General features: G+C 34.4%; 1 protein-coding gene across 2 annotated transcripts in view; it reads right to left on the bottom strand.

Moving 5' to 3' along the window:
* Positions 1-27,384, bottom strand: part of samd13 (sterile alpha motif domain containing 13) — a 74,389-nt gene extending 47,005 nt beyond the window's left edge. The window contains exons 1-3 of one of the 2 annotated variants that reach the window (XM_039736146.1): positions 27,303-27,384; positions 20,577-20,730; positions 16,969-17,032 (exon numbers count right to left, since the gene is read on the bottom strand). In XM_039736146.1, coding sequence (XP_039592080.1) covers positions 16,969-17,032; positions 20,577-20,687 — 175 coding nt within the window. In that variant the 5' untranslated portion in view covers positions 20,688-20,730; positions 27,303-27,384. The remainder of the gene's footprint in view (positions 1-16,968; positions 17,033-20,576; positions 20,731-27,302) is intronic. The other variant, XM_039736148.1, reaches the window with a different exon arrangement.
* Positions 27,385-27,818: the final 434 nt, after the last annotated feature.

The following is a 27,818-nucleotide window of genomic DNA, read 5'->3' as shown; positions in this document are numbered from 1 at the left end:
GATAATAAAAAATTAGAACGAATTTTGTGCATTTTCTTTTGGTGTTTGTATTTATGAGGATCCATCTATCCATCATCCAACCTGCAATATCTTAACTACAGGGTCATGGGGGTCTGCTGGAGCCAATCCCAGCTAGCACAGGGCACGAGGCAGGAAACAAACCCCGGGCAGGGTGCCTACCCACCGCAGGGCCCGCACACACACACACCAAGCACACACTAGGGACAATTTAGAATCGCCAATGCACCTAACCTGCATGTCTTTGGACTGTGGGAGGAAACAGAAGTACCTGGAGGAAGCCCACGCAAACACAGGGAGATTAAAGAGGATTCAGTAACAAATTTGTTATATTACTGTTAATACCATATGGTTATAAATCAAACAAACATGGGACCAATACAAACAATAACTGCAATGATGTAGATCATGCATTTTCATACTGATTATTTTTATTTCTTTCAAAAATATATACATTATGTACAATATTTAATATGGCTCTCAATAATACGTAAATCCATTCCAATCCAGTCCATTATTTATATCACACCCAGAACAAGGAGATTACTTGTGTGTGTGTGTGTGTTTTTTTTTAATCTTTCTCTCTCTGGTTTTATTTCATAAAGATCCTCTCTCAGCTCTTTTCAGTTATATAATAGTCATGGCTATAAATAAACAGAGAAGCTTGAAGCCTTAAAAAATTTCTACTGCATAAACTAAAGATATCTAAATATCAAGTTATTTTAAAAACAAAAGGAGAACCCATTAAATGCTTACTTCCCTTTTTATTGCAGTATATTTCAGAGAGCACTGCACAAAATATAACTCACTGCAGCAACCTGACACTTAAGATCTCTATTATACATCCACATTGCTGCCAGGTAAGAAATGTGTAATACATGACTGAATTACTTTATTGGGATTTACACTAAAACTGATGTTCTTTATTGGCACTTATTTAAAATACCAGGAACAATTAACAGCCATTGAATACATACAATTAATATACACACCAAGGCACTTAACAAAACTAGCACAGTACCTAACAAAGTACTGCCTTTAGTGTCATCAGGATATATGCAAAGATGTTGCAGGACAGATACAAGAAACAGATACTGTATTGTAAAGCCTGTTGCTTTAGATTTTATTTTAAGAACTGAATAATTTAAAAACTGGAAACAATAAAATACTTTTCATCAAATCATCACTTTATCAGAAACCGTATATCATGCTGAACAACTTTAAAAAAGTACAGAAAACAAGCAACAGCCACCTTGAAGACCAGATAAAATAATTCTTTACAACCTGTACTTACTTGTGGACAAATTCCTGAGTTAATGAACTTGTGTTTCATTCACTTCCTCACTCACTCTGAGATAGGTGTGATAAACTGTGGGAGTGGAGGAAGGATACTTGTTAAGTTGCACTTGGTGTGCCACAGATTATTCTGCCCTGTTAACCCTAAATGTTGAGATTATTTTTACTATTTTTGCATGCTAATATTAAATGTATAAAAAAGTAGCTTCAGGGTGGACACTCCAGCTGCATGGGTTCTTTCAAGGTGTTCTTTTAAGTTCTGTTTGTTTCATGAATCAAGGTGTATTGTCAAAAGATTCCTTTTCTTTCCCTGTGTATGTTCACTAACAGATTCCATATTAAAATGAAGGCAATCAGGCACTAACAAACATGTAAATTAAATATGAACTCACATTGCTAGTTTAAATGGCACACTACAATAATTAAAATATAGCATACATATCCATAGCATCCATACATGTTCCGAACCTGCTTATCCCAAGCAGGGTTGCGCAATTTACTGGCTCCCTGTCCATGGATTGTTTGTATCTTGTGCCCTTATAATTGCTGGGATTTAATTAAAGCATACTACATTGTAAGAAAGTGATATTTTAGAAGAAAAAATTTATTTTTGATTTTAGATATACTAAACTATGTGCAAAAGCTATGAAGAATGTTGGCAGTATCTTAAGAAAGTACTTATGAAGCACGAAGGAGAAGGATTTTTGTGCCATGCTAAATAAGAGATATCACTTAATTAGCAAGATTATTAACAGGAAGATGTTTCCAACATGATGCTTTAGAAGATGTACAAACAGACAATTAATTATGGAAAACACTATGACTGAGATTAATTTGGAACTGGTTCCAAAGTCTGAAGTAGTCAAAGCAATATTGATTTCAATGGCCAAAGTATACCAATGACTTCAGACAAAACATTTTCATCATTACCTTTTACGAAGCAACACTTACCCTAACACTAAACTTAAAGATGCTTTTGGAAACACAGTTAACAATTTAAGCAACATCAACACAAAATAAAATAAAATTTTCTATGTCAGGAATTTTGTAATAAAACAGACATCAAGACGATAGGACAGCACAATAAATGCTTTTGTTTATTAATGTAACTTAAAAATAATATTTTTTTTAAACAGTACCTAGTGAAGATTAATCATGTTTTCTTTCTTTGTTATTTATTTTACATTTGAAATAATTTATATTGCTGTCAATGTTTTTGTGCTCACGTCAGAATCATGACACAATAATACAATAATATAAAAAACACCACACTTTTTGAGCCTTTTTATATATTTAACACTACATAATATAGTCTTATCTCTGCAAAATTTTGAATAATTATTAGTATTTTATTATTTGAATGAACATGAAATTCCATATTAAGAAGATGTTATGACAATTACAGCATTAAAAAAAAAACTATGATTTTTCAGGAATTCACAATTATTCCCACTTCTCATTCCTGGTTTCAACAATTTACAACTATTGGGAATCTGGAAAAGATAGATAGATAGATCGATAGATACTTTATTATTCCCATGGGGAAATTCACATATTCCAGCAGCAGCATACTGATAAAAAACAATATTAAATTAAAGAGTAATAAAGATTCAGACAAAAGGTAAAAACAGACAATAACTTTGTATAATGCAAACGTTTACCCCCCTGGGTGGAACTGAAGAGTCGCATAGTGTGGGGGAGGAACGATCTCCTCTGTCTGTCAGTAGAGCAGGACAGTGACAGCTGTCTGTCGCTGAAGCTGCTCCTCTGTCTGGAGATGATACTGTTCAGTGGATGCAGTGGATTCTCCATGATTGACAGGAGGCTGCTCAGCGCCCGTCGCTCTGCCACGGATGTCAAACTGTCCAAACTACTCACACTCTTTCATGTGGAGGCACCAAAATGAACAAAACTAATCTCTCCCATCTTTTCACTCCTTCTCATATGTGACAACATTAGAAGAAGCAAGAAGCACTCCTCCCATACTATCATTGTGACATGAACATTGTCTCATGAGGAAAGTCAGGGTCAGCCATGAAAAATACAACTGTACCCTTATAGTCCCTTGAATTTAAAGATATGTACATTTCTGTTCAAAGCTACTGGTTTATACAATTGCTGTACATATTACTAGGTACAGGCAAAATCAAGGTCACAATAGATAAGGGGCAATGTAAAGTGTTCTTTAGTGACATGTCACTATATATGGTTGTCCTCTATAACTGGTGCCAAGGAAAGCACCTTCCAATAAGGCAAGATTCTGCTGGAAATATATTCACTTATACACAGCTATATATTTTACAACTGTGAATTAACAGACAAGATCAAAAACTTGATGTTTTTTCTAAAGATATTGCCAATTTAAACATTTAAAATTTGAAATACTGAATAACATACAAGTTATCTGTACTCACTGACCTTGATGCAACGCTTCATGAGATAACAATGAATTTGTTAAATTTCACTCTTTAAGGATACTAATGCATAGGTTATTCAGAGAAGTGAGAAATTAAATTGTATTTTGTTTTCAGTTAATGAAGAACTAAACCCGTAGTTTACAGACTGGACAGAATTAGGAGTACCTAGAGCAGAAAAATGTAGAGGGATCTGGCTTTCTGTTAAAGAAAAATGGATAATTTAGATCATTAAAACAGACGAGTGCTTACCTCTGCACTGGCAAATGAATTTGAAAATTGTTGAAATTTAAAGACTCTATAACATTTAGAAAAATACAGATTCAATTTAATCACATTATTTTACATCTTCAAATCAACTTTGGCTTGTATTTTGTTGGAAATTCAAACTAAATGTTTTACATAATCAAGAAACTGAAAAACATATGGCTTGTAGACAAAATTCTAAATATGATGCAATATCCGTACCAAATTTGATCTCCTAGAAAACTGTTGCATTTAAGAAGTGTTTAATGGGTTTTTTTATTGTAGTCACCTAATATCAATGAAAACCTAGCAAGTCATTTTATTGGTATCACAGAATACAGTGGAATCCATCTAATGTTTTAATAATATACAGTATATCACATTAACAATACAAAACTGGATCTGGGTCATATTATGCCAGTAGCATTTGATCCAGATAGGAATAAACTGTAAAAACTTGTATTCTTTTAATAAGGTTGTATGGCTCTGGATTAGTCTTCTGTGGTGGCATTTCATCTGTCTAAAATGGCAGTGTAATCTCTATAAAATCATGGCTTGAAATACCCTCAAAACTCTGTGCGCTCTCTATTTACTAACTGGTTAGAAAAATGTAATGCACATGTATTAAGACAGCATTGCTCATTACAGGTTAATATGTTTATAAAAAAAAATTATTAAGAATAAACTATTGCTTATGGTCTGCTTCTTTTCTATGTGCTGTTCACTATAATCTTGTTCAAATCTGAAGACTAGATAAATGTTAGATATGTGTTCCTTTTATCTGCAGTAGACTACAGTTATCTCTTTGCGCTCCTTATTTTGAAAGTAGAGAAAGAACAGCTTGAGGCAGAAGTGCTGATTGGTGGAGCATAAGTTGCTAATTTACATTACAGTATTTATACATGAACTAGCAGCAAGCCAAATACAGCAGCTGTTTCTTTATTTCCTTTTACTTCATACATATTTTGAAGTTGCTTTACTCTCACACTCTACTCTTATAACGCCATTCTGAAGAATTAGGAGCACAAACTGAGTCTTCACTGAGTAAGGTCATATTTTGGATTGGCTAGACTGGCTAGCCTGTTACAGGGTTTCTTTATTAACATGGCGCTGTTTGCAGCTCCCCCAATCATTTTGCTTGTGATCCTATTAAACTTGGCTATTGAGGATGTGGGTGAGGTTAGTGAATATGGTAGCATCTGATCCAGAGTCAGTGTAAGATAAATTGGAGCACAAATTCAAACTAATCATCCAGACAAGCTGCTCTTGATTTTTTAACCTGTTATGCTTATCATAAAATACTACAGACGGTTTTTAAAAACATGTAAAAAGATGAAGTAAAATGTTAACAGGTAAATTAACAGTAGCCAACAGTCAAATGTATACAAATAAACGCAGGTTCCTAGAGCTGTAATAATCATAGTGCCACAAAGCCACTATGTTCTCTGTTAAAATATGTTCTAATTAAGAAACTGACAAAAAAGCCAGCATTCAACAGGGATGAAGTGGGTAGAACAGATTTCTCTACAGGTAAAAAATTTAAAAAACAACAAAATATGGTTTAAAGTTTACTGGAATGTGTATGAGAAATGAACGGTATGTAAGGAAAGACACATCCATTCATGGGTCTGTTTTTGCCGTTTACCAGGAGATGGACTAGCCCCTATGACTACGAAATGGATTGAGCAGTTATAAAATAGATGGATGGAAGAAGATGGCATGGTAGAAATTAAAGATACTGGATTTTCATACAGAATTAAAAGGCAAAGAATATACTGCCAAAATGACTGTACCATGTTAGTTATAGACTTGCACTTGATACTGCCAGAATGTGTTATGCTACTGTGAGAATGACCTGGGGATAGTGGAAATGGGTGTCAAATAAAAAAAACTTCACAAAAAATCCTTACACATTAACAGAAGTGAAAGAATTCTACCGTATGGAATTCCCCTTACACAAACAGATCAAATGTGTAGGTGGCATATTAAAAGCTTGCAAGACCGAGGCAACAACATTGGTTTTGTTCATACATGTGCACTGAAGTCTGTGTTGTGGCACTATTAATTTGATTGTGTTAGTGAGGCACTGAGTATTCTATCTAACTTATTCTTTGCCAGCTGCTTTTAACAGCTTAGCTGTTTTGGGCAGTGTCTTTCTCCTTTTCTTTTTGTTCCTTCAGATTTGCTGGAAAGAACTCAAGTGCTCCTCTACGTTAGATGTTTTCATTCTAACCAGGTGTTTAACATGTTTATGCTGTAATCTAGCTGTGACAGTTTGTGGAAACTGATTTTTTCTTACCTTTGAGCCATAGCATGACAAGAAGAGATACTAGCAATTAAGTGACAAGAAGCTGAAGCATGTTAAAATGTGGTGTTTTTGTGACTCATGAATATAAAGCACACCTCCAAATGACATTTGTTTAAACTGTTACTCGTTTCATTCTTTCAAGTACACTACAACTGCCAGCAGTTTGAATGTAAGCAGCAACCCTTAACTGCTTTACCTGCCATAAATATTTGCCCACTTACCTATCTTTGCACATAGAAGGCTCATTAATACCTTATCTAATAATTTAGCATTCTGAGAATTGGTTATAAATAAAATACTACTAAAATATAATTTTGTCTGTAATTTACATAGTGATGTATAAAATTGAGTGACTTTTCCCAATTGGCTTCTATGGATCCTTTGAGATATCTGTAACCACTTTATAGATTTTGAAAATTAAAATGGCAATTGGTTATTGACAATTCCATTTTTTTGTATAAATATTCAATTCAAAGACATTAAAGATGTCTGTAATTCTATTTTTAGTTAGTCAAATATAATTACAAATCTCTCTAATTGAAGCTCCACGGATGACAGCTTGAAAAAAATCCGGCAATTTTCAGTAATCAAACTGGAATTAAATATATCGGCACCTAAGATTCTCATTAACCAAAATCTAATGGTTAAAACATTTCATTTAATTTTGAATAGTGAAAATATCATTTTAGATATTGAAAACAAGATCTGTCATGAGAAAAACAGCAGTTTGTATGAGATGTTACATTTAAAACAGCTTGCTATACATGTGCCTCTGTGGCTTCAACGTAAAAAAATGTTGACTGGGAAATAACTACAGGTTTTACCTGGAATGACGGATTTATGTATTTTAACCTCAACATCAAAGTAACATTTTTACTTGTATGATGTATTTTGTAGAAAGGAATACTGATTTAGTTGGCGCATTGCATTTTTCATTCTATTACTCCATCAGGCTACCAAATAATATTTTGTGTTAAAACCTGTTAAAAGGCTGTATAACAGACCTTTTCTGCCTAATAATAATAATAATAATTCCTTACATTTTTATAGCGTTTTTCTAACTATGCATCCTCTATGCAGCGAGGACCCGGGAGGTGAACCCACAATCTCCGTACTGTAAAGCAACAGCACTACCACTGCACCTAATAATTCAAACAACACATTTTAACAGTTTCACCGGATTACATCCCAGTCTAAGCTAACAAGCCTTCTACACTCTTCCTAATCAAGTGAACTACAGCCCAACTGTGACATATTATAAGTACGCACAAAATTTGAGAATTAAAATAAGCAAAAGGAAGAAGATTTTCATGGAATATCTTTAACTTTAATGTCTGCTCTAATATGCAAAAGGTTGGTCCAAGTAATCCTCGGGGAAATCTGAAGCAGTTGCTTGAATATTGTACCTCTTTCTGTAGTAAAATATTTTATCTTTGCTCCTGTACGGGAGCCAACAACCAGCATGCCAAAAAAAAAATGAACTGCATTATTTCTCAAATTATAACATTGATTCTCAAAGTACTGCATTAGTTCACAATTATGACTGTGTTATTTTACAAAAGAATTCCATTATTTTGCCAAAGTACTGCATAATTTCAGTTATGATTGTGTTATTTCACTAAAAGATAACTTTCTTTTGCAAAAGTATTGAATTTTTTTTCCTATGATGATTGCATGATTTTGAAAAACTACTGAACTATTTTACAATTATGACTGCCACTAGTATCATCATACATGAATGTGATATTTGCCTTCGGCTGATGAATACAGAGAGATTCAGCATGAGCATAGATTGCAGGTTACCTGTTTTACAAGTGAAAACTGTAAATATGCCATGAAGCACTCTTAACTACCAAAACATGTTTAGACCTACATGCATGGTGTAATCTATATCCAAACACTTACCAGCTGGATATATAGCTTGGGATGCATTAGAATCTTTATTCTATCTTAAGGCTTTTAAATGTAAAGTTTCTTATATTTTGAGATTAATTTATATGTTTTGCATATTAGTCCAATATACTGCATAATAAAACACTAAGGTCTGTGTGTCCAGTCCCTCTGAGCCATCTGATTGCTCAGTTTGGCTGATGTGTTTGAAAGAGGAAGCATGAGTGTGAGACGCATAATGAGGAATAAAGGCATACGAGGCACATAGAGATCATTGTCTTCAAGGACGGCAGGTATAAAACTGGATAGGATGCCTCAAAAATAAAGACAGTGTCTGAGAAGCAGGCTTTATGGGAACACACTCGAGAAAGGGAGCATCAGTGAAGAGAGGTTAGTAAAGGTGGTAGATGCATGCTGACAGAGTTGCTTTCAAAGACTGAAAGTATAAAACCAGGTAGGAGGCAAGAAAGGCTCCTTGAAAAAATGACAGTGTAGGAGAAGCAAGCATTATAGGAAAGTTATTGAGAGGGGGGATGCCAGTGAAGAGACATTCACACACTTGCTAATACAGAGGAAAGGTGCTGAAAGTACATGTAAAACAAGAGATATCAAGTATTTTTAATTATAATAATAATAATAATATTACCTTTCTTCGATATGTACTGTGGCTAGAAATATTATAAAAAAAATATTATAGAAACTAAACAGGGATCATGCTTTAACAATTAGTATCCACCAGTTTTTGTTTAACCATCTTATTGCAGATGCAGAGCATGAGATTTCTGTTTGCAGGGAATGAATCACAATTTTACTGTGTTTTGGTTTTTAATCCTGAGAAGTGATAACAGGTAGCCTATATAAACTAGTAATAAACCAAAAATATTCTTACAATGCAAATACACAGCAATGGTTCTCTTAAAAGGTTAACTACAATAGAGTCTGTACATCATATTAATCACTTCTGAAGTTTAATGTTTGTCATGTTATGTATAAAATAATAACAGCTTCGAGATATAAATTATTGCGAACAAGTCACCTTTTAACTGGATTAGCTCCATTTCCTTATTTTACCAAGAGTTCCATTGTTTTCAGCTTTCTCTAAAATGTTGCATACGGATTAGGGCAGTCAAATTAGCCAAAAAACAAGGTTTGCATATTCAAACTAAAAATAAATAAATATTTAAATATATTTGTTTAATGGCTCTAGATGTTACATGTATGTTTTAAAATGCTTTTTCATACTTTAGTATTAAGGTAATGGCCACGCAAAATAATAAAGAATCACAGTGGTGTTCAGGCAACAGTTATTTAAATATAAAAGCCATCAAAATCTCAAGCATCCGCATTGTTGTCTTTTTTTCCAGTTTAGTACTGACAGGCGAGCATGAAAGTCATTCTTGGGACAGTGATCTATAAAAGCAGCCACAAAAAGAACAAAAGTCCATATGAGCCACACATGCGAACACCGCACTTCACTACATTAGCATAAATATTTTTTGCTTATGCATCTGACAAACATGAAACGCTTATGACGCTGTAGAATGGGTCCTGCTTATAACACTCAGCTGGTGTCCTGCAGTGCAAACGTATTGTGATGTGTCTTGCACTTTTACATTGGGGGAATACTGTTTAGCTAGTAAGACAGAAACAGAGTGACAATAACGAGCAAAGACAAAAAGCAGGTAAGAGGCATTCAGGTCGCAGGCAATTTGTTTTATAATTTTGGAAGTGTCCAATGGATAGCGGGATTAGGAGTAAAAAGCCAGTTGGCACATGTGGACTCACCTAGAAAAACAGGCTCATCACATTTTTTTCTTCTTTACAGAGCAGCAATATTTTAATAAAAATGGTATGACTATATCCTAATTATACCTCATTATTTTCAGCGTTATATGTCAAACTAACAGCCACATAAGACAGAGACTAATTGTGACACAAAGCATGTTGGATGAAGAGGCTCTTTGAAGTTGTGGGTTTTAAAGCTTTCTAATAAAAGGAAAATCAGAATTATGACATTTGTTTTCTATTTGTTTTAATGAAAAGGTCTTGGCATTAAACAACAGTCAGGGATCTGAGGTTTAAGAGTGAATGTGGCAAAATCAGGTGCAAAATAATAGTTTTAGGGCACAAGAAGTGTTTAGAAAAAAACAACTGTTCTGAGTACATCTGTAGATCAAAGTGCAGAGTAAAGGGATAGAAAAAAACTTAATTGTGAATGGGTCTGGCTGCAAGTTTTACTACCAAAGACAATAAGCTAACCAATCAAAATTACGAAAAGCACAAAAACAGATCAGTCAAATACTAAGGCTTTGCATAGCGCCTCTGGAGTAAAATGATGTCAGAATTAGTACAGGTAAAGCCAGCAGCCATTCTTTGACAACTGAAGGTCAGCTTTTGCCTTCAAACTAAACCTGTTTTAAATACATTTAAATGATATTCAAATAGCGACATTCAATCTGACAGCCCTAGTACAGATGGGTCAGGGTTTCTGTAAATATATGCAAGTTCTCCCATCAAGTTTTTTTATTTTTTATAAATCCTGAAATTTGCATAGAAAGTTGTATACACACCTCTCATTGTGTGTACACAAATTTTACAAATCTGACCCCTGTAGCTGTGTGAGGCAGAAATGCCAGTGAAATATCTGTACTTATCAATCGGATTTAAACTAAATGGATATAACAGTTCTCTCTACACATGTGCTGAATCTCCACCTGTCATTAGAAGACAAAAGCATGCATGCATGTGATGCCACTGGGAGAAGGCTGGAAATTTCTTTGCAAAATAAAGCAAAAATAATTCAACTATGATTGCAAAATAAAGCAATTCTTTTGAGAAATAATACACTGTCTGTGGAAGTATAGAAAAAATGGATTACACTATAAAAATGTAATAATCTTATAGTGAAAGAAGGCTTAATATGCAAATTGCCAGAATTATCTTACTAAAATTACTAAAATTAAGTACTTCAGCACTGTACAAAGCTGGAATGTCTCCCTTACTCAACCTGAAAAAAGCACATTAGATTGAATTTAGATTTCTCTTTCCATAAACATACTCTAACCATAAAGAAAGTACAGAAACAAGAAAATTCAGATGAAATCTCTTATTTCAACACAGCTCAACAGGAAGAAAGGAAGCACCATTTAACATAGTTCCTGTTAGTGCCATAAACAATTCCAGAACAAATGGAAACTTTTTGACCTCTGCAATAATTGAGCAATTAAAATTATATTACAGTGGTATTAATATACAAAACATCAATTTTTTCGACTGATGGAAAGCCTATTAGCAATAGTCATTTAGATTATACCACTCTAACAGCCAAAGCTAACACAGGATTCTTTCATGAAGAATCTATGAACTTCATTGTTATACTGTCCTTGATGCCACGTTATTTTGAGCTTCCCTTGGCTACAGAAGCAGAATCCAGTAATAAACTGGAAAAAGAAAGCTAATGAGCAATGGAGTCCATTTTGCAAAGTACTGTACATTGCATGAATAATCTTCCTATGCATATTATGTTTGATACTTTGCCTGTTCTACCACCAGACTATGCTGAATTTGTTAATGTATTCAGCAAACAACATTCTTCAGTATTATCAACACAGAAGAGTACAACTGTGCCATAGACTTATTGCCAGGTATACGCTCTGTCCAGAGTTGTACAGGAAGCCATGGAACAGTACATTACTCAAAATTTGTTTATTACCACTTCTAACAGTTCAGTAATTTCTGGGTTATTTTTTATTGCCGGTTTCATCCCTATATTGATTATAGGGAACTGAATAAAACCACTGTGAAGACTAATTATTCTCTTCCCCTTATTTTTTCCATCTTAAAATAAATTACTGAGTCAACTATGTTTATGTATATTAAAAGTGCATACAAACTTATTCATAAAAAAGAAGGCAATGAATGGAAAACTGATTATAACACCTCCAGCGGACATTATGAAAGTAGGGCCATGTCCTGTGGGTTAGGGCTGTATTTCGATTATTTGGAAAGGATATCTTCTGCATCTTACTGTGTAAATGTGTTAGGCTCTAATGAGAAATTCTGATTTTTTCCAAAAACTTTCAAATTCAAATCAATCGTGTTAAAGACATATTATATCACATCTGGTTAAACAATGTGAATTTCACAGGAAAAAAAAAAGTAATTATTTCTGTTTATGATATTGAGAGTTAGAAACTGTTAAGTGATAAAACTAGCTTTAAAGGAATGGTCACACTATCTGGAGAAAGCTAAATTTCCTTTTATGATTTACAGTATATAGATCACAAGAAAATTATTTATTTAAAATCTGTTAAACAGCTAAATGCTCGTCAAGCTAGATGGCCATTTTTTTAGCCATTTTATTTTCCATATCATCTAATGGCCTGGAACTAAAATGGACAGTAGATGCCCCATTTTGTAATCATGAACCAAATTAATATAATCAAGGACCAGAGTCAATAATTTCCAATGCAAATTTCCGAAGGACCGAGGGAATTCCTTCATTAGAATTATTGTTAAAAATTGAGGTAGTGCAGAGTAATGCAATTATTCCAGAGAAAATACCTCAAGGAAACTTATATACTCTTCTGGAGTTTAGATAACAAGTTTTGGAAATTGCAACCAAACTACTATGTAAAGTCATCCAGAAATAAAACAAACTTTGAATCTTGTAAAACAAAACATTTGGGTGGGAGAAAATGTATAAAGATGTAAGCAATTACATTGGAGCTTGTTAGATCTATTGTTGGACAAAGAATACACCCAGTCTTCCTGTCGAATTACTCCAACCTCTCTTCACCCTACATTATCCATAGGAATTTTGGATTTTATTGCTTATCTTCTCCATTTAATAGGATTTACTACCAGTTTGGGTTTGGTGGATCAGCTCCCTAAGCATGTACACTTCATTCCATTGAAGGGTCTTTTTTCTGCTAAAGTTTTAGCAGAGGATTTTCTGGGAAGGATTGTGAGTATGAGTGAGTACGAAATGAGTCATAATTTTGATGACTGCAGTTTATATCAAGTTCGGTTGTCACCAGCAACAAATGGCCAAATGGAACGTGTTAATTAATATTTTAAAAGTACTTATGTTGTACCATAAATTTAGATCAGGACAAGCAGGCTGATTTTCTGCCTTTAGCGGAATTTTCTAAAAACATAGCTACTATTTCCACCCACAAAATGTCTCAGTTTGAGTGTCTTTATGGAGTTCGACCACAGCTCTTTGATGCTCTGGTTTATCCTTCATACAGTACATATCCAGTATTTCTACCTATCTGACTCAATTATGTGCCAAGTGGAAACTGGTAAGTCAGAATCTGAGAATTGCAGAACTCCTAGCCAGATGTTTCACTGATAGGAAACACAAGACAGTGTCGGTCTTGAAGACTTGACAAAAAGCATTGGTAGGCCATGTGGGATATTCATTTGTGTGTACCTTTTTGGAAATTGGCCCTGAGATCTATTGGTTCCATATGTTATTTAGAAACAGGTTAGACCATTCTCTTAAAGCCTTTTCTTGCCCTTATCACCCATTTTAAAATGCATTCTGCTATACAAATTTCCAGGTTACACTCTGTGTGTTATAGTCCCATTTATGTCTCACCATCTGCTCCTCTAACCACTACAGTTGACAGTTCAGAGGAATTCAAGGTGAAATCTTGAGTCCAGGTGTCCAGAGAGACATGTGAGGAATTTGTGTGCATGTGTAAAGTGCATTGGAAGGGCTACAGTTCTGAAAATCTTACTTGGGTTCAGCCTGCTGCTCTTCATGTACCATGGATGCTGTCTGGGTTCCATGCTAAGTCTCCCTTAAAGCCTGATGGCCGAATTTGGACACTGCACGGTTGGCGAGGAGTTACATTATAAAGTATCTGTTTATTTATTTTTTGCTTATGTACTATTAGGAATCTGTGTAACTGAGAGTTTACATTTGGGATTTTTTAAGACAATAGTCATTTTTTTACATTAATTATTTACCAAAATGTTTGGTTTAGGATTTTTTCATTTATTTTGGACCATTTCCACCACCACTTTGTTTATGATGGGTGTCACCACTTCTGTGTAACCATTGGTAAGATAACACTGCTGTTGTTAGGGGTGGAGTTACAGGGTCATGATCCTTCCTCTAACAATGTGATGGGTTAAAAGGTGCATTTGCAGATGCATTTCTCTGTACAAGTTAGCGGATAAAAAAATCTCATTTACGATTTGTGTTGTGAAAACTTTGTCATTTGGATCTTCTGGTCTTGAACCTTATACCTCCCCTTTTTGACATTTTGCTCCTCAATTTGGCTTCATTAAAATGTGCTCTTGTTTCTCCCAGTTTCTTTTTACTTTTGTTTTAATTCTGACAAACCCTACGTCCAGATCAGTCTCAGTATTCTCTCTGCTATTTTGTATAGTACAACACAAATAATGATCAAATGTCAATTATTATTTGACAGTCTTCAAACAAACACGGAGGCTCATCTCACAAGATAATTTACTAATGTCTATATTACAGTATATACTGCAAAATAGAATTTTCAGCATTAATGTGAAGGTTGCTTAGATCCATCAAATGTATTCCTAAATTAAGAAAATGGTTTAGGGGAGTCTTGAGTTTTTCTTCTTATGTGTAAAAGATTGTAACATTTGTATCAATACAAAAATTGCCTTAAACATACTTAGTATCATTTTAAAAATGGTGGCTCTGAGGTAGGGTTTTGCACTGGGAATCGGAAGGTTGCCGTTTCAAATCCCGTAAATTCCAGAAGTGATGCTATTCCATTGGGCCCCTAAGCAAGGCCCTTAACCTGCAATTGCTTTGTTCTGGGTATGATGTTAATCTGCATCCAGTTATGCAAGTAGGCCCTCCAACCTGCAGGGGAAAACCTGGGGGTTGGTGGCAGAATTGGCACTCCAGCCACCATAAAAAAAACCTGAACCTTCCACCTGAACTAGTGTGGTGCTGAAGTGTCACAGATTGCATGGCTGAACTCAAGATCCTGAGTTGATTTGTCATGTGGTGGGTGCAGCAATGCGCTGTATCAGGGCGTGCTCTTAACCTCAACCTCTCTTTAAAAATGACCAAACGTAGACTGACTGTATTTCTTTTGTACGGTACTAATGTTTAATTATTGTTTATGACTGTACTTGGTGCTAAACGTAACGTGCTCATCAGACTTGTGCAATGATTAAGAGAAATTTTATACTATAAGGCACGGATGGGCAGATTCAGTCCTGGAGGGCCGGTTGCAGGTTTTTGTTCCAATCCAGATGCTTAATTAAAAACCAATCACAGTCAATTATTTAATTTCATGGCTTGCTAGTGCTTTAACTCTGCCAAGTCAAGTCATTCTCATATCCTAGATTTTTTTTCCTTTCTAAGGATACAATTCAAATGATTTAAAGTCTAAAACAGACGAGTTATTCTCAGTGCTTAACCTTTTTCTTTTCACTTTCCTTCCAAGTATTTAATTAAACCCAATAGTGCATGATAAATACACACAGGTGTAAATGGAAACACGCTAAATGAAGAAGTGCTGGTTTCTTTTGTCATTTGCATCTTATTGGTAATAAGGAGCAATTAAAAACCAAGCATACTGCTGTTTAAGACTAAAAAAAACAATAAGGGTTCAAAATCTTAATGAGCGGGACAACTAAAGTGAAACAGAAGTGATAAAGGAGCAATAAGTGCTTCTTATTAAGCAACTGGGTTGGAGCAAAAACCTGCAGCCATTGTGGCCCTCCAGGACTGAATCTGCCCACCCCTGCTATAAGGCATTACAAAATTGTTTTAGTTCATTGATATTTCTGGGAAAGTTCTCTTCAGGACATGTCACAGCATCTTAATTTGGTTGAGGTCTAGACTCTGACTTTCCCATTTCTGAACACAAGCGTTCTCCCGTTTAATTCAAACATTTGTTGATTTACTCCTGTGTTTCATGTCATTATCCCGCTTCAAAATCCGAACTTTTGTTAAGGTTCAGGTTACGGATAGATGCTGCTTTGAACTTGTATAACAGAAAGTTTTACAGACCTTGAGGCAACAAAGCAGTCATGATGATCCCTCCAAACTGCTTCAAGGGTGGTACTTATTTTCTTTCTTTAAAAATGGCACTGTACATTTCTGCTTAAGAGTACATCTTTTCTCTCATCTATCCATAGAGCACTAACTGAAAAACATAGCACAGGGGTGCCACGGCAGATTTTGAGACCCATGAAATGGTATTCTATTGAGCCCTCCATTTAGACCTGTCCTGTCTATATCAGTTATTTTTGCTGGCCACAAACTTGGGTCATCTGACAGACAAGAATCTTTCTCTGAAACATTTCCACAATACTTTCAACATATAACTTGTTTTCCTATATCCTTAATTTGAATCTTTCTTTCTTCTTCTCTTTATCTTTTACATTCTATGTTTCTAGTTTCACTTGCTCCCTTATCATCATCTGCACTGCCTTCCATCTCTTCTCGTACTTTCACTCCATCTTGACTCCTCTCCTGTTGTATAACAGAAATAAGGTCATGGATCTGTAGAGTATACCCAAGATAAATTATATATACTATGCGATCCTATATTATAATAAAATACAATAAGTATTATATATACAGTAATAACATTGCTATAGTTTCAGTTATTACCATAACTAGCTGCCTTTTGTCTCAAAATAAACATTCTTTTTATATATAAATAAGGTTACAACTTTTATAAAAAAAAAAAAGGCTGAAATTCATTTTCATTAGTTCCTGGACTATGGTTAGTCTATATTAAACTAAGTAATAATAACTGTTAGCATATTGCTACTCACCTCCTTCAGCTAGGTGTTGGGTTGGGTGGGGTGTGGGGTGACGAAAGAGTTGCTGAAGTTTCATCTGTGCATGACACCAGGGAAAAACTGATATTTACGTGCTGCATGAACAATGTTAGCTCAAAGCAGTGCTAAACTGTATATGAGGAGGTGCTGGACTTCATAGTGACTGCCTAAAAGTAGAATGGGTTAGACGACAATGGCAATTTGGGCACCGCAGCACAAATAAGACATGAAATTCATCATGTTTACATGGATAGTCACATGCAGAAATTAGTATTCACATGGATATCTTGCAATCCTACACTGTTCACACTCTGTGAAGCAAGCTCATATTGGAGTTTTTACTTTCCTTCACTTTGTCCGATGCATTTTCATTCTCATTGCCTCATAATCACTCCAGTTCCTTTTACCTCCATTTCAGAAACCATACCTGCTGTGCCAACACCACCTTTTTCTACTATACTGACCTAACAATTTTCAGTCATAAGCCACTCAAAAACCAGACAGCCGTAACGTAAACTAGGCTAGTTTTACAGAGTTTAAATAAAGTCTGTGTAACAAACCTTGTTTATTAAATAATTATTATAAAAAAAGGTCAACAAAACGTAATGTAGATTTTATGGGCTCCGTAGTGTGTTTGAAGGTCCTGGAGCACATAGGGTTCAAAGTCACAGGTATCAGAGATGAGTTCTGGTCAGCACAGGTTCAGAGATACACATTAACATCATTAGTAACAGAAATGTGTTGTTTTCTGTTAACTGCAATATAGCCCATTCCTTGCGAATTACTTAATAACAAACATATGCCTATATGGTGTATTTGAACTGGCTTCTAATCATATTTTTTGATCATTTGGGTGTTAGGTTAGAGTGGAAGATCCTGTAAACTGGTTTGTTTGCACCAACATATGGAAAAAGGATTAATATTAATAAACTGTCCTTTCTTCGAGAAAAAATGGGTGACCAAATGTTTCTCTTTGTTCTCTTTCAAGATTTTCTTGCATTTCTTTCATTTTCTGGAATCTAATGCTGGCTATCCAGTTCAATGCGATGTCCAAGCTAAACCATTTTGGCTAAAATGGTTGGGGTAAAATAAAAAGACTTTTGATGTCAACTTTTGGCCAAAGAAGAACAAAACACCAAAACCATTACTTTCAAATTTGTAAGTAAAATGATTATTTTTTTACTTCAATAACTGGACAATAAAAACATATTCCAATATTTTGGAGACTCCCTGTCAGTCAGAGACCCTTAGAATCATCCTAGCTTTTCTCCCCTTTACGGTGCCCATGCACTGTAGAACATTCAGGTTATCTTTTGCACAATTGAGATGTACAGCAATGATTTCTTGGAGAACAGTGGTTTTGTCCAAGATGTCTTTCCATAAACAGGGATTTCTGCAGCTGCATTACAACAATTTTGGCGAGAACAGGGCTTTCAGCCCAACAAAGCTTGCCAATCCTATTCACTCAATCTTTACAAAATAACAGTGAGTTGAGATTTCAAAGCCTCCAAACTCTCTTAACTCTTTAATTTATTTTTTTTTATTTATTTATTCCATGTTTCAACAGTTCTCGGTCTGAAGAAAAACTTTCTAATGTTTGTGCAAAATCTAACCTTAACATGTTTCCATCTGTATCCCTGTATTCTTTATGAAGTATTTAACTTAAAGTAATAAGTGGGATCCATTGTACTAATTCCTGTTTCAATTTTAAAAACTTCAATTACAGAATTCCACCTCTTATTAGAACATGGTTTTATTGTTCTTTTTCATTTCCTTCAGCAATACTGAGCCTTTACTGCAATCACTGTGGCCTACCAACTCCTAGTGTGAGCAGCAACTTTACTACATTTCCTCCATTTGTATACAATTGATGAACACACAAGCACTTTGAAATATTTCTGTATCATTTCCCAGCTTTATAAATAGTTACAATTCTTCTAAGATCTATTGATTGGTGATCTTTTTTCTATTCCTTTCTTTTTTTATAAAAAGATAAAGTACACAGCCCACACCTATGATTGCAATGCAAAATCTGTAGAATGGATCGATTGTCATACTCTGATCCTACAGAGCCACAGTGGATGCAAGTACTGATTACAGATATTTTCTTAATTTTGTAGAAGCCAGTTACTGCTGCTAAGGCAAACAAAGTATGTTCCATTCATTTTACAATTCAGAACTCTGAATTGTTTCTTTCTTCCTTAACCAACAAGGAAAACTGCAAAGATGCAAAGCAAGCCATTAGATAACCAGCTAGTTCTAGGGGTCTCAAACTCTATTTCTGTTGGGCCACCATTTCCACCTCAACTAATTTCTTAGTAAGAAGTCAATTCTTGCAGTTTTTGAAACATGTTACTCAATTCTATGGCCTCTTAGCTCTCTCCTTCTGCCACACCAGACATTTTCAAAACTGTTGGCACAATTTGCAATTCATTATTTTTTAATTCCTGCGTAAGTAAAAAAAAGGGTTCTAAATCTTAAAAGGTCAAGTAAAGGTAAAGGAAAAAAAGTATGTTTAATAAGTAGCAGTAATTGATTACTAGCCACAGAAAAAAAAAAAAATCTGCCACCACTTGGGACACCCAGGATACTTTTTTTCAACCTAGACTGTAAACATTTACACAATGTGTTCATTACTGACAAAAAAGAAACACGATTGTTCATGGTTTATTAATTTAAACAGACTGTGTTTGTCTATTATTGTGAATACTGGTAAAGATCAGACCATTTTTTTATAATAGTAATTCATTTTTCTTGCAACTGTAAAAAATAGAAGACTATTTACGATGATAAACAATGTTTTAAGACTGTATGAAGTTTAAAAACCAGAAGTAAATTATTTTAAATGACAATGTTTTCATTACTATTGGCTCCAGCAGACACCCGTAACCCTGTAGTTATGATGTAGCAGGTTGGATAATGGATGGATGGATGGATGTTTTCATTACCCATGTTACAATTACTGACCCGTTGGAAATTTGAATGGACAGTCAAGATAACAAACTCCTAATGTGATGTACTATAGGCAGTGTAGTGTAGTTAGGTAAGGCTATGAACTTCCAACTCGGAGGTTGCGAGTTCAGATCCCGCTACTGCCACTGTGTGACCATGAGCAAGTCACTTGACCTACCTGTGCTTTAACTGGAAAACCAAAAAAAAAAATGTAACCAATTGTATCATAAATGTTGTAAGTCACCTTGGACAAAAGGCATCAGCCAAATAAGTAAAACCCAGAAACTCAGAATTAAAACCAATTACAAAAACAGTGGCCAAACAAAGTGACAGTTATTACCTAGGACAATTTTCTTATTTATAAATCTTAAACATTCAGGTATTCATGCACAAATACTTTCAACCAAGTTTCACTGCAAAGAATACTGTAAAATTTGCCGACAAATTTGCCCATAATTTTAAATCAAATGAAAAGGTTGAAGTCTAGTTCACATTTGTGGCTTAATAAAATCAATACTAAACACTTATGCACTATCTATGCATTTCTGTAAATATGGCAGCTGAGAAAAAAAAACACTGTTCAAATGCAAATACATTATTTGACTCTATAACATTAACAATTAATATTTTTAAATATATTTATTATTCACCTGTTGAAATCTTGAGTCCTTACCAGTTGTCTGAAGTTCACAAACAAATGTTTCATTTGATGGCATAAATCTGAAACTCTTATTCTTGAATGAGTGTTTCATTAAAATCATCGCTCTTTAAAATTTTCTGGGTAGTCTAGAAGCCATTGAGTGCCTTTAAAAAAAACATACATATCTCTCAGTTGATAACATAGATGGGATGGATGATTTAATTTTAAATTATCTTCCCAGAATCATTATTTTTTCAGAAAATATAATGTTTTGTATTATAAAACCTAAGAACAAAACAATTTTTTACAATCTCATATGGGCAGCTTCTGTTTCTAAATTAATCATGCCATTATTCAAATACTTGTATAGTCTACAGTGAAGTACTGTACAGAACAACCACACTGGAGTGTATGATCTAAACAATTTTACATATTTTTACATAGTATACACACCATAGAAGTTGTGCCTTTTTTTTTGTTTAATTGTTTTTTCGTTCACATTACTTCCAAACCGCTGAATGAGAACTGACTAATGCAAATAATTAATGCAAAGGACTTGAGATAAGGCTCACTATTGATCACTAAATGTGTCGTGTTATGAGTGACAGACTCCAAAACAGCTGACAATGAGAAGTCGTAATAGAAAAATCAAACCTTAACAGTAACTTTAAATGATTTTGTAAAGCTGTCTAAGAAAGGCACATATACAAAAAGCAATTTACCTGAAAAGGATTAAGGTGGACATTTTGAAATGAGTATAGACTAGACCTCTGCCAAAAATATATTTATAGAACAGAACACAAAACCATGCAGTTGTAACTGATGTGACTTTGGGATAAAAATATTATAGATACACTAACTGTGTGAAAAACAATAATTAAAATTCAAGGAGCAGTCCAACAGCAAGTCATTTCAAAGATAATACCTAAGCCTTCAAAAAGCTGAATCAATCAAAGCACACTGTCATCCACAAGAAAATTAAAAATTAAATTAGATTAGTTTGCAATCTAATAAATCCTTACTCATTAGCATTTTAACACTATATTTCTTTTAAACACATACAATTCGATTACAGTATTTAAATAGAAAATGTAAAAGTTGTCAGTAGCACAAACAGTTGACTGCCTCCTTATCTGTGTACAGTATGTGTTATAAAACACAAAAAAAAATTTTAACTTGCTGTTTCTATTATATTGTAGCTTCGTCCTTTTTTGAATATTCCACTATCTGCATTACAAAGCAGTTGTCAGATATTATTTTTATCTTTTTAAAACAGTCTATATGGGGTACTTTGTTTAAATTATTGTCTTAAGCTGCAATAGTTGAAAAAAAGTTTGGGTTTTTTTTCCCCCAAAAACACAACATATGTTAACATGTTCGGTGCTGATAATGCATATTTAATTAAATTAACAACCTTAAATTTCTAGCTTTTTGGATGAAGGCTGAAAATTACATCTGCATGAAACAGACTTTTTGAATTGTGTAAAGTAAAATGAGCTGGTATGGAAATAAGCATTTTCCATTAGTACTCGAGTACTGTTCTAGAAACAGGGTTAAGCATGATGCTTAGAGCCTTCTTTCCCATGGCAACCAGCATTCTTGTCACTCAGGATAACCAAATGTGCAAGAATGATGACTCTGAGCAGAAAAAAACAAGCTGGGCAATGTTCAGGGCTAGCAGATGGTAAAGTATATTTATATGCTAAAAAGTCACAATTATGTTTGCAGAAAAACAATATAAAAAGGTTACTCTTTACAAATAGGATTTAGTTTAAGCACATTCAGCAAGTGAAAGGTTGAATACACATATCTACATGAACATTTGTACATTCTAGATAGATAGATAGATAGATAGATAGATAGATAGATAGATAGATAGATAGATAGATAGATAGATAGATAGATAGATAGATAGATAGATAGATACTTTATTAATCCCAAGGGGAAATTCACATAATCCAGCAGCAGCACACTGATACAAAAAAAACAAAAAACATTTTTCATTTTCATTCTAACAAGCAACACGGCAGATTGCCCCTTGAAACTAAAGGAAATATGTTATCTTTGCAGAAATTGCATCAAAAGTGTGAAAAGCTAATAGGTTACACTATACTTAGCCAGTCTGGTAACATGGTATGCAGTGCTGTGCACATGCTTTGACAAAACTATAATTAGCATTAAACAGGAAGACTCTACTGTCTCCAAGTATAAAGGCAAGCAGTATTATAAAGAGGGTAAGGCTTTCAACTTCAAACCTGGGGGTTTTGGCTTCAGAGCCCACAACTGACAGTGTGTGAGCAGAACCAAGTCCCTGTGCTCCAATTGGAAAAGCAAAAGAAATGCAAATGATTGTGTCTCAAAAGTCGCCCTGGTTAAAAGCATTCGCCAAATAAATGCAGTACAAATGTCACCAGTAACGTAGAGTAGCAAGTGAAGTACACAATTCACACCTTCTAGAAAAAGTAGCACACAGCTAAATATCAAGATGTAATAAAGAATACATCTACATTTTAATATTTAGACTCAAAATACATACATTGAATGTAGAATGCAGTATTTACATATTATATACTGTGTGTGTGTGTGTATATATATATATATATATCTATCTATATATATATATACTATATCTGTATCTATATATATCCATACAGTATACACAAGGCTGGGCAAAAGTAGGTTGGAAAAAGACATGTTAATGATTATTACAATACTTTTATTAACTTCATTAACTCAAAAGAATGTTACAATGGTACTGTACACTTAGGTACAATCTCAAAGTGCTCAAATTGTCAGCTTTCATTATTTACACATTTTTATAGTCTACTTGACACACTCAAGCACACTTTGGCACAGAGTTCTTTGTTGTCATCAATTTTCTGACATGCTTGTTTTATGCAGACAATCATATCATCCACAGTACATGGCTTTCATGAAAAGGCTTTATCGTTGACACCACCACAAAAGAAGAAGCCCATTGGGGTGACGTCTGGTGATCGTGCTGGCCATTCCACTGGCCCTCATCGACCTATCCACCTGTTGGATAACTGTTCATCAGGAAACTCACATACTGTTAAGGCATAATGTGGAGGAGCTCTGTCTTGCTGAAAGAAGAATTCATCATTATCTGTCTCTGTAACTGTGGTAAAACAAAACAAAAGACCCAGCCAAACTGTAATCTCCAGCTGATTCAACTGTTATTCCGTCATTGAATGAGGATTTTCTGTTGAATAGTAGACAAAGTTATGCTGCTTTATAGTACCTGAAAGGTTAAACTGAGCTTCATCAGGCCATGTAATTTTATCAATGATGCCACTTGCCTTGTCTTTCTTCATTCAGAAACTTTGCAGAATTGTAAAAAGAAATTTGGATCATCCTCTAATAACGCATGAAGCAAACTTGGTTGATACATATTCAAACCAAAATGCTGCATTAGATGACTCAAAGATCTGCAGGAAATGCCTAACTCGACAGAATACAATAATTAATAAATAATAATACAAGAACTTAAATTTGAGTCTTTTGACTATTGTACAACACCCCATGTTTGACATAAGCCAAACACTGCAAAACTGAACCATTCCCAATATGAAGCATGGTGGTGTCATACTATGGGGATGCTTTTTTGCAGCAGGCCCTGGAAGGCTTGTGATGGTAGAGGGTAAAATGAATACAGCAAAATACAGGAAACTCCTGGAGAAAAACATGAAGCAGTCTACAAGAAACCCTTGCCTTGGGAGAAGATTTGTTTTCCAGCAAGACAACATCCACAACCTTAAAGTCAAAGTTAAAACAAAACAATGTTAATGTCCTGGAATGGCTGAGTCAAAGTCCAAATCTCGGTCCAACTGAGAAACTGGACTTGATAAAGGCTGTTCACTCACAGTCCTCATGCAACCTGACAAAAGCTTGAACAGTTCTACAAAGAAGAATGAGGAATCATTATAGGATCAAAATGTGCTAAACTGGTAGAGAAAGACAGACAGAGAGAGAGAGTAAGACAGACAGACAGAGAGAGAGAGAAAGACAGAGAGAGAAAGAAAGACAGAGAGAGAGAGAGAGAGAGAGAGTGAGACAGACAGACAGACAGAGAGAGAGAGAGAGAGACCTGTGTACACAGACACCAGACTGGAATTGCTGGCAAAGGTGCATCAACTAGATGCTGACTTGAAGGGGGTGAACACTTATGTGATCAATTATTTTGCATTTTATATTTGTAATTGCTTTAAACTCCTTTGCAGAGATCTGTTTTCACTTAGGCATTATGAGTCTTTTTCAATTGATCAATGTCAAAAAAAAAGAAATTCACTGTAATTTAATGTTATACAGTGATAAAATGAGAAAACTTTCAAGGGGGTAAATACACTTCACAGACATTGTACATACGTACATCCATATTCAATTTAATAAAAGGACAAGTGCCCGTGTGTCTCTGTGTCTGTTCAGCTCATATGTCTCTATCATCCCAACAGATGTTGCCGCACAAAAATTTGTAGTAATAAAATACACTGCATTTGTCTTTTCAACACATGGCGCAGCAAAAAACATTTTTAGTAATGCATTTTATTACTACATGTTTGTGATGTACCTGCTGTCACAATGACAAATGCAAAGCACTTTATTACTTCATTCATTACAAAATACATTCCAATAAATGGTGCACTGCAAACAGTAATGCTGAGGCCTACGTTGATTAATTTGATTTCACTGTGTTAGACGGGAAGCAAAGCTAGTTTGTACTATAATTTAGATGTAGCTACAGGGACTAAAGCAAAGGGAATACATCAAGGCATTACTAATGCTTCCAGGGTTGTCAATTATTTGTTTCCACAGTCAGGATGTCATCTTCCTAGATGGAAAACTAATGACCAACCACCCCCAAACTGCACCCAACACCACATTCTATACACAATTTTCAGGAAACACCTTAAACTCTTTTCTGACAGTATGAGAGCTACTTCCCTGATCTCCCAAACCTTTAGCTGCTGCCAGCAGTATGCTTTGGCACACACCATACCTACATGCAACTTCATAGTAAACTGATATACAGTACACACAGATTTCTAACATGACTATTTGCTCTGTTCTATCCAGCCCTGTAAAAGATTGCGTGTACAAAACAAGTGCACATTAGCTTATGCATATCATACATATGCTGCATATTGTATGTGAACTGGGTTTATTTTTTATGTTCTATACTTACATAATATATATATATATATATACATATAACATATCTGAATATATATGGAACAAAAATATATACACACATATACATATAGATGTACTATATATACATATATCTATATAAATATATTAAGTATACAAGCATTGGTGAAATGTTGTGTCATTTTCCTACAATCAGAAAAAAGGGAAGGTCAATTTCAATGCTAAAATAAAATTCAGAATAGAGACACGGCAACACAATTTTACTTTAACCATATATATTTTTCTGCCTGGTAAGAACCTTTACATTTTTAATATTTTAAATGTGAATGACTGGCAAAGATACTTGTGTGTATGTGAAATATATATATATATATATATATATATATATATATATATATATACACACACACACACACACACAACACATTTTACACATATATCACAAAAAAACATTGATATATAAAAATACACAAATATATCTATTCGTCTGCATATCTATCCATACAGATTATGATAATGCACGTATATAAGTGTACTGTGTATTGTTTTTTTTCTCGTGTGTTGATATCTGAAAATATTAAACAAAATGTATAGGATACAAAAATCACTTAACAACACTAACTTTTTTAAATTCAAAACTAAGTACATTCGAGCAATTAACCACCAAACGAAATCCCTTTGGAGGCACCCAGCTTGTCTCCGGGTCTGGCGGATTTGTACTGTGCTACCCAACAACGCAGCTTTTTGCTAGTTCACTTCGGCACTTGAATGGACCTTACAGCGAAAGATGAACTTCTCACAGCAACGTAAGACCAAAATGCAAGAACGCGACGACGGGGCATTAGTGATATCCAACTTTTGCTGCTTCTCTAGATGAAATGCATTCAATTTTCAGTTTTATTCTAACTCATATAGAAAGATCAGCTGTTTAAAATTTTGTTAATACAGTCGACAAGTAAAACGTTACATTGCCTGGCAAGAGATCTTCTATATTACTGTATTTTGTTTCATGTTTTAGTTGTTAATTAAGTTTAAAAATGAAACTAAAACTATGGTTTTGCTCGGAAAGTAAGGTTTAGAAAAATGCAGAATTAATTTTGTACATTGTCTCGAAATGGTCAGCTGTCTAGATGAATACTACTTTGCAAATACAAACAATGAAAGAAATGATTACTTTGCGCCCTACCTAAATGCGTTATCTTAGATACGTCATAAATACTGCATATTAAAATGTATACTGCTCCAAGTGTATTTATAATTTAAGAACTACATGTGTAGCAATATGTATGATAACAATATGACTGAACATATCTTTCCAGGTATGTATACAAATATTTTGGGTCCTTTTTTTCTACCACTCTTTAGTATTTCATTCCACATAGAAAAATAGCAGCACGGGTTAGTCCATAGCATACGACAGTGTAGACGTTTAAAATATAATAAAATTAAATAAACACATTTTAACCGTCATAATTAATAATACATATTATACATCAAGAGAAACAAATACATAACACAAAGTTTTCCTTTTCTGTGTGTTTTAAAAGAAAATGAAATGTGCACTAACCTCTTTTTCTGATTAGAGTAGATACCGAGAAAAGCTTCCTCCCAGAACTAAACTCACATGCACGGATCCCTACAAGATCGCTCGTGGAAGCCAATCACACAAAAGCTGTCGGGCGCAAGGAATTCTGGTTGTTGTAGTGTTTTGTGGAAATAGTATGGAGAAACGGTGGCGAACTTAACATTGTGTTATGTATATTTTAAAATAACGCAGAACGAACAATGGCTTAATACGAATGCATTTAGAATGTGTCGTGATTCTTTCGCTTAAAGCGGAATCATACTATTCAAACTTGAAGAAACGTTTATTATAGTTTTCACAACGGAGTCCGCATGCATTTATTGTTACAAATTTTCATAATAAATTCCTCCAAGTAACACTGAAGAGCCAGATACGGAGATGGTGAGAAACAGACTTCACTTGAAATGTATATTTTTTAAATTTAGATTTGATTAAAATAAAATTAGCAAAGGCCCGTTTGTTTGGTAATGCATTGGTCACAATACCGATCCTGCAAGT

Source organism: Polypterus senegalus, chromosome 14 (assembly GCF_016835505.1).
Source record: "Polypterus senegalus isolate Bchr_013 chromosome 14, ASM1683550v1, whole genome shotgun sequence".
In the NCBI taxonomy this organism is placed as follows: domain Eukaryota; kingdom Metazoa; phylum Chordata; class Cladistia; order Polypteriformes; family Polypteridae; genus Polypterus; species Polypterus senegalus.
This window is presented reverse-complemented; position numbering and strand designations above follow the sequence as displayed.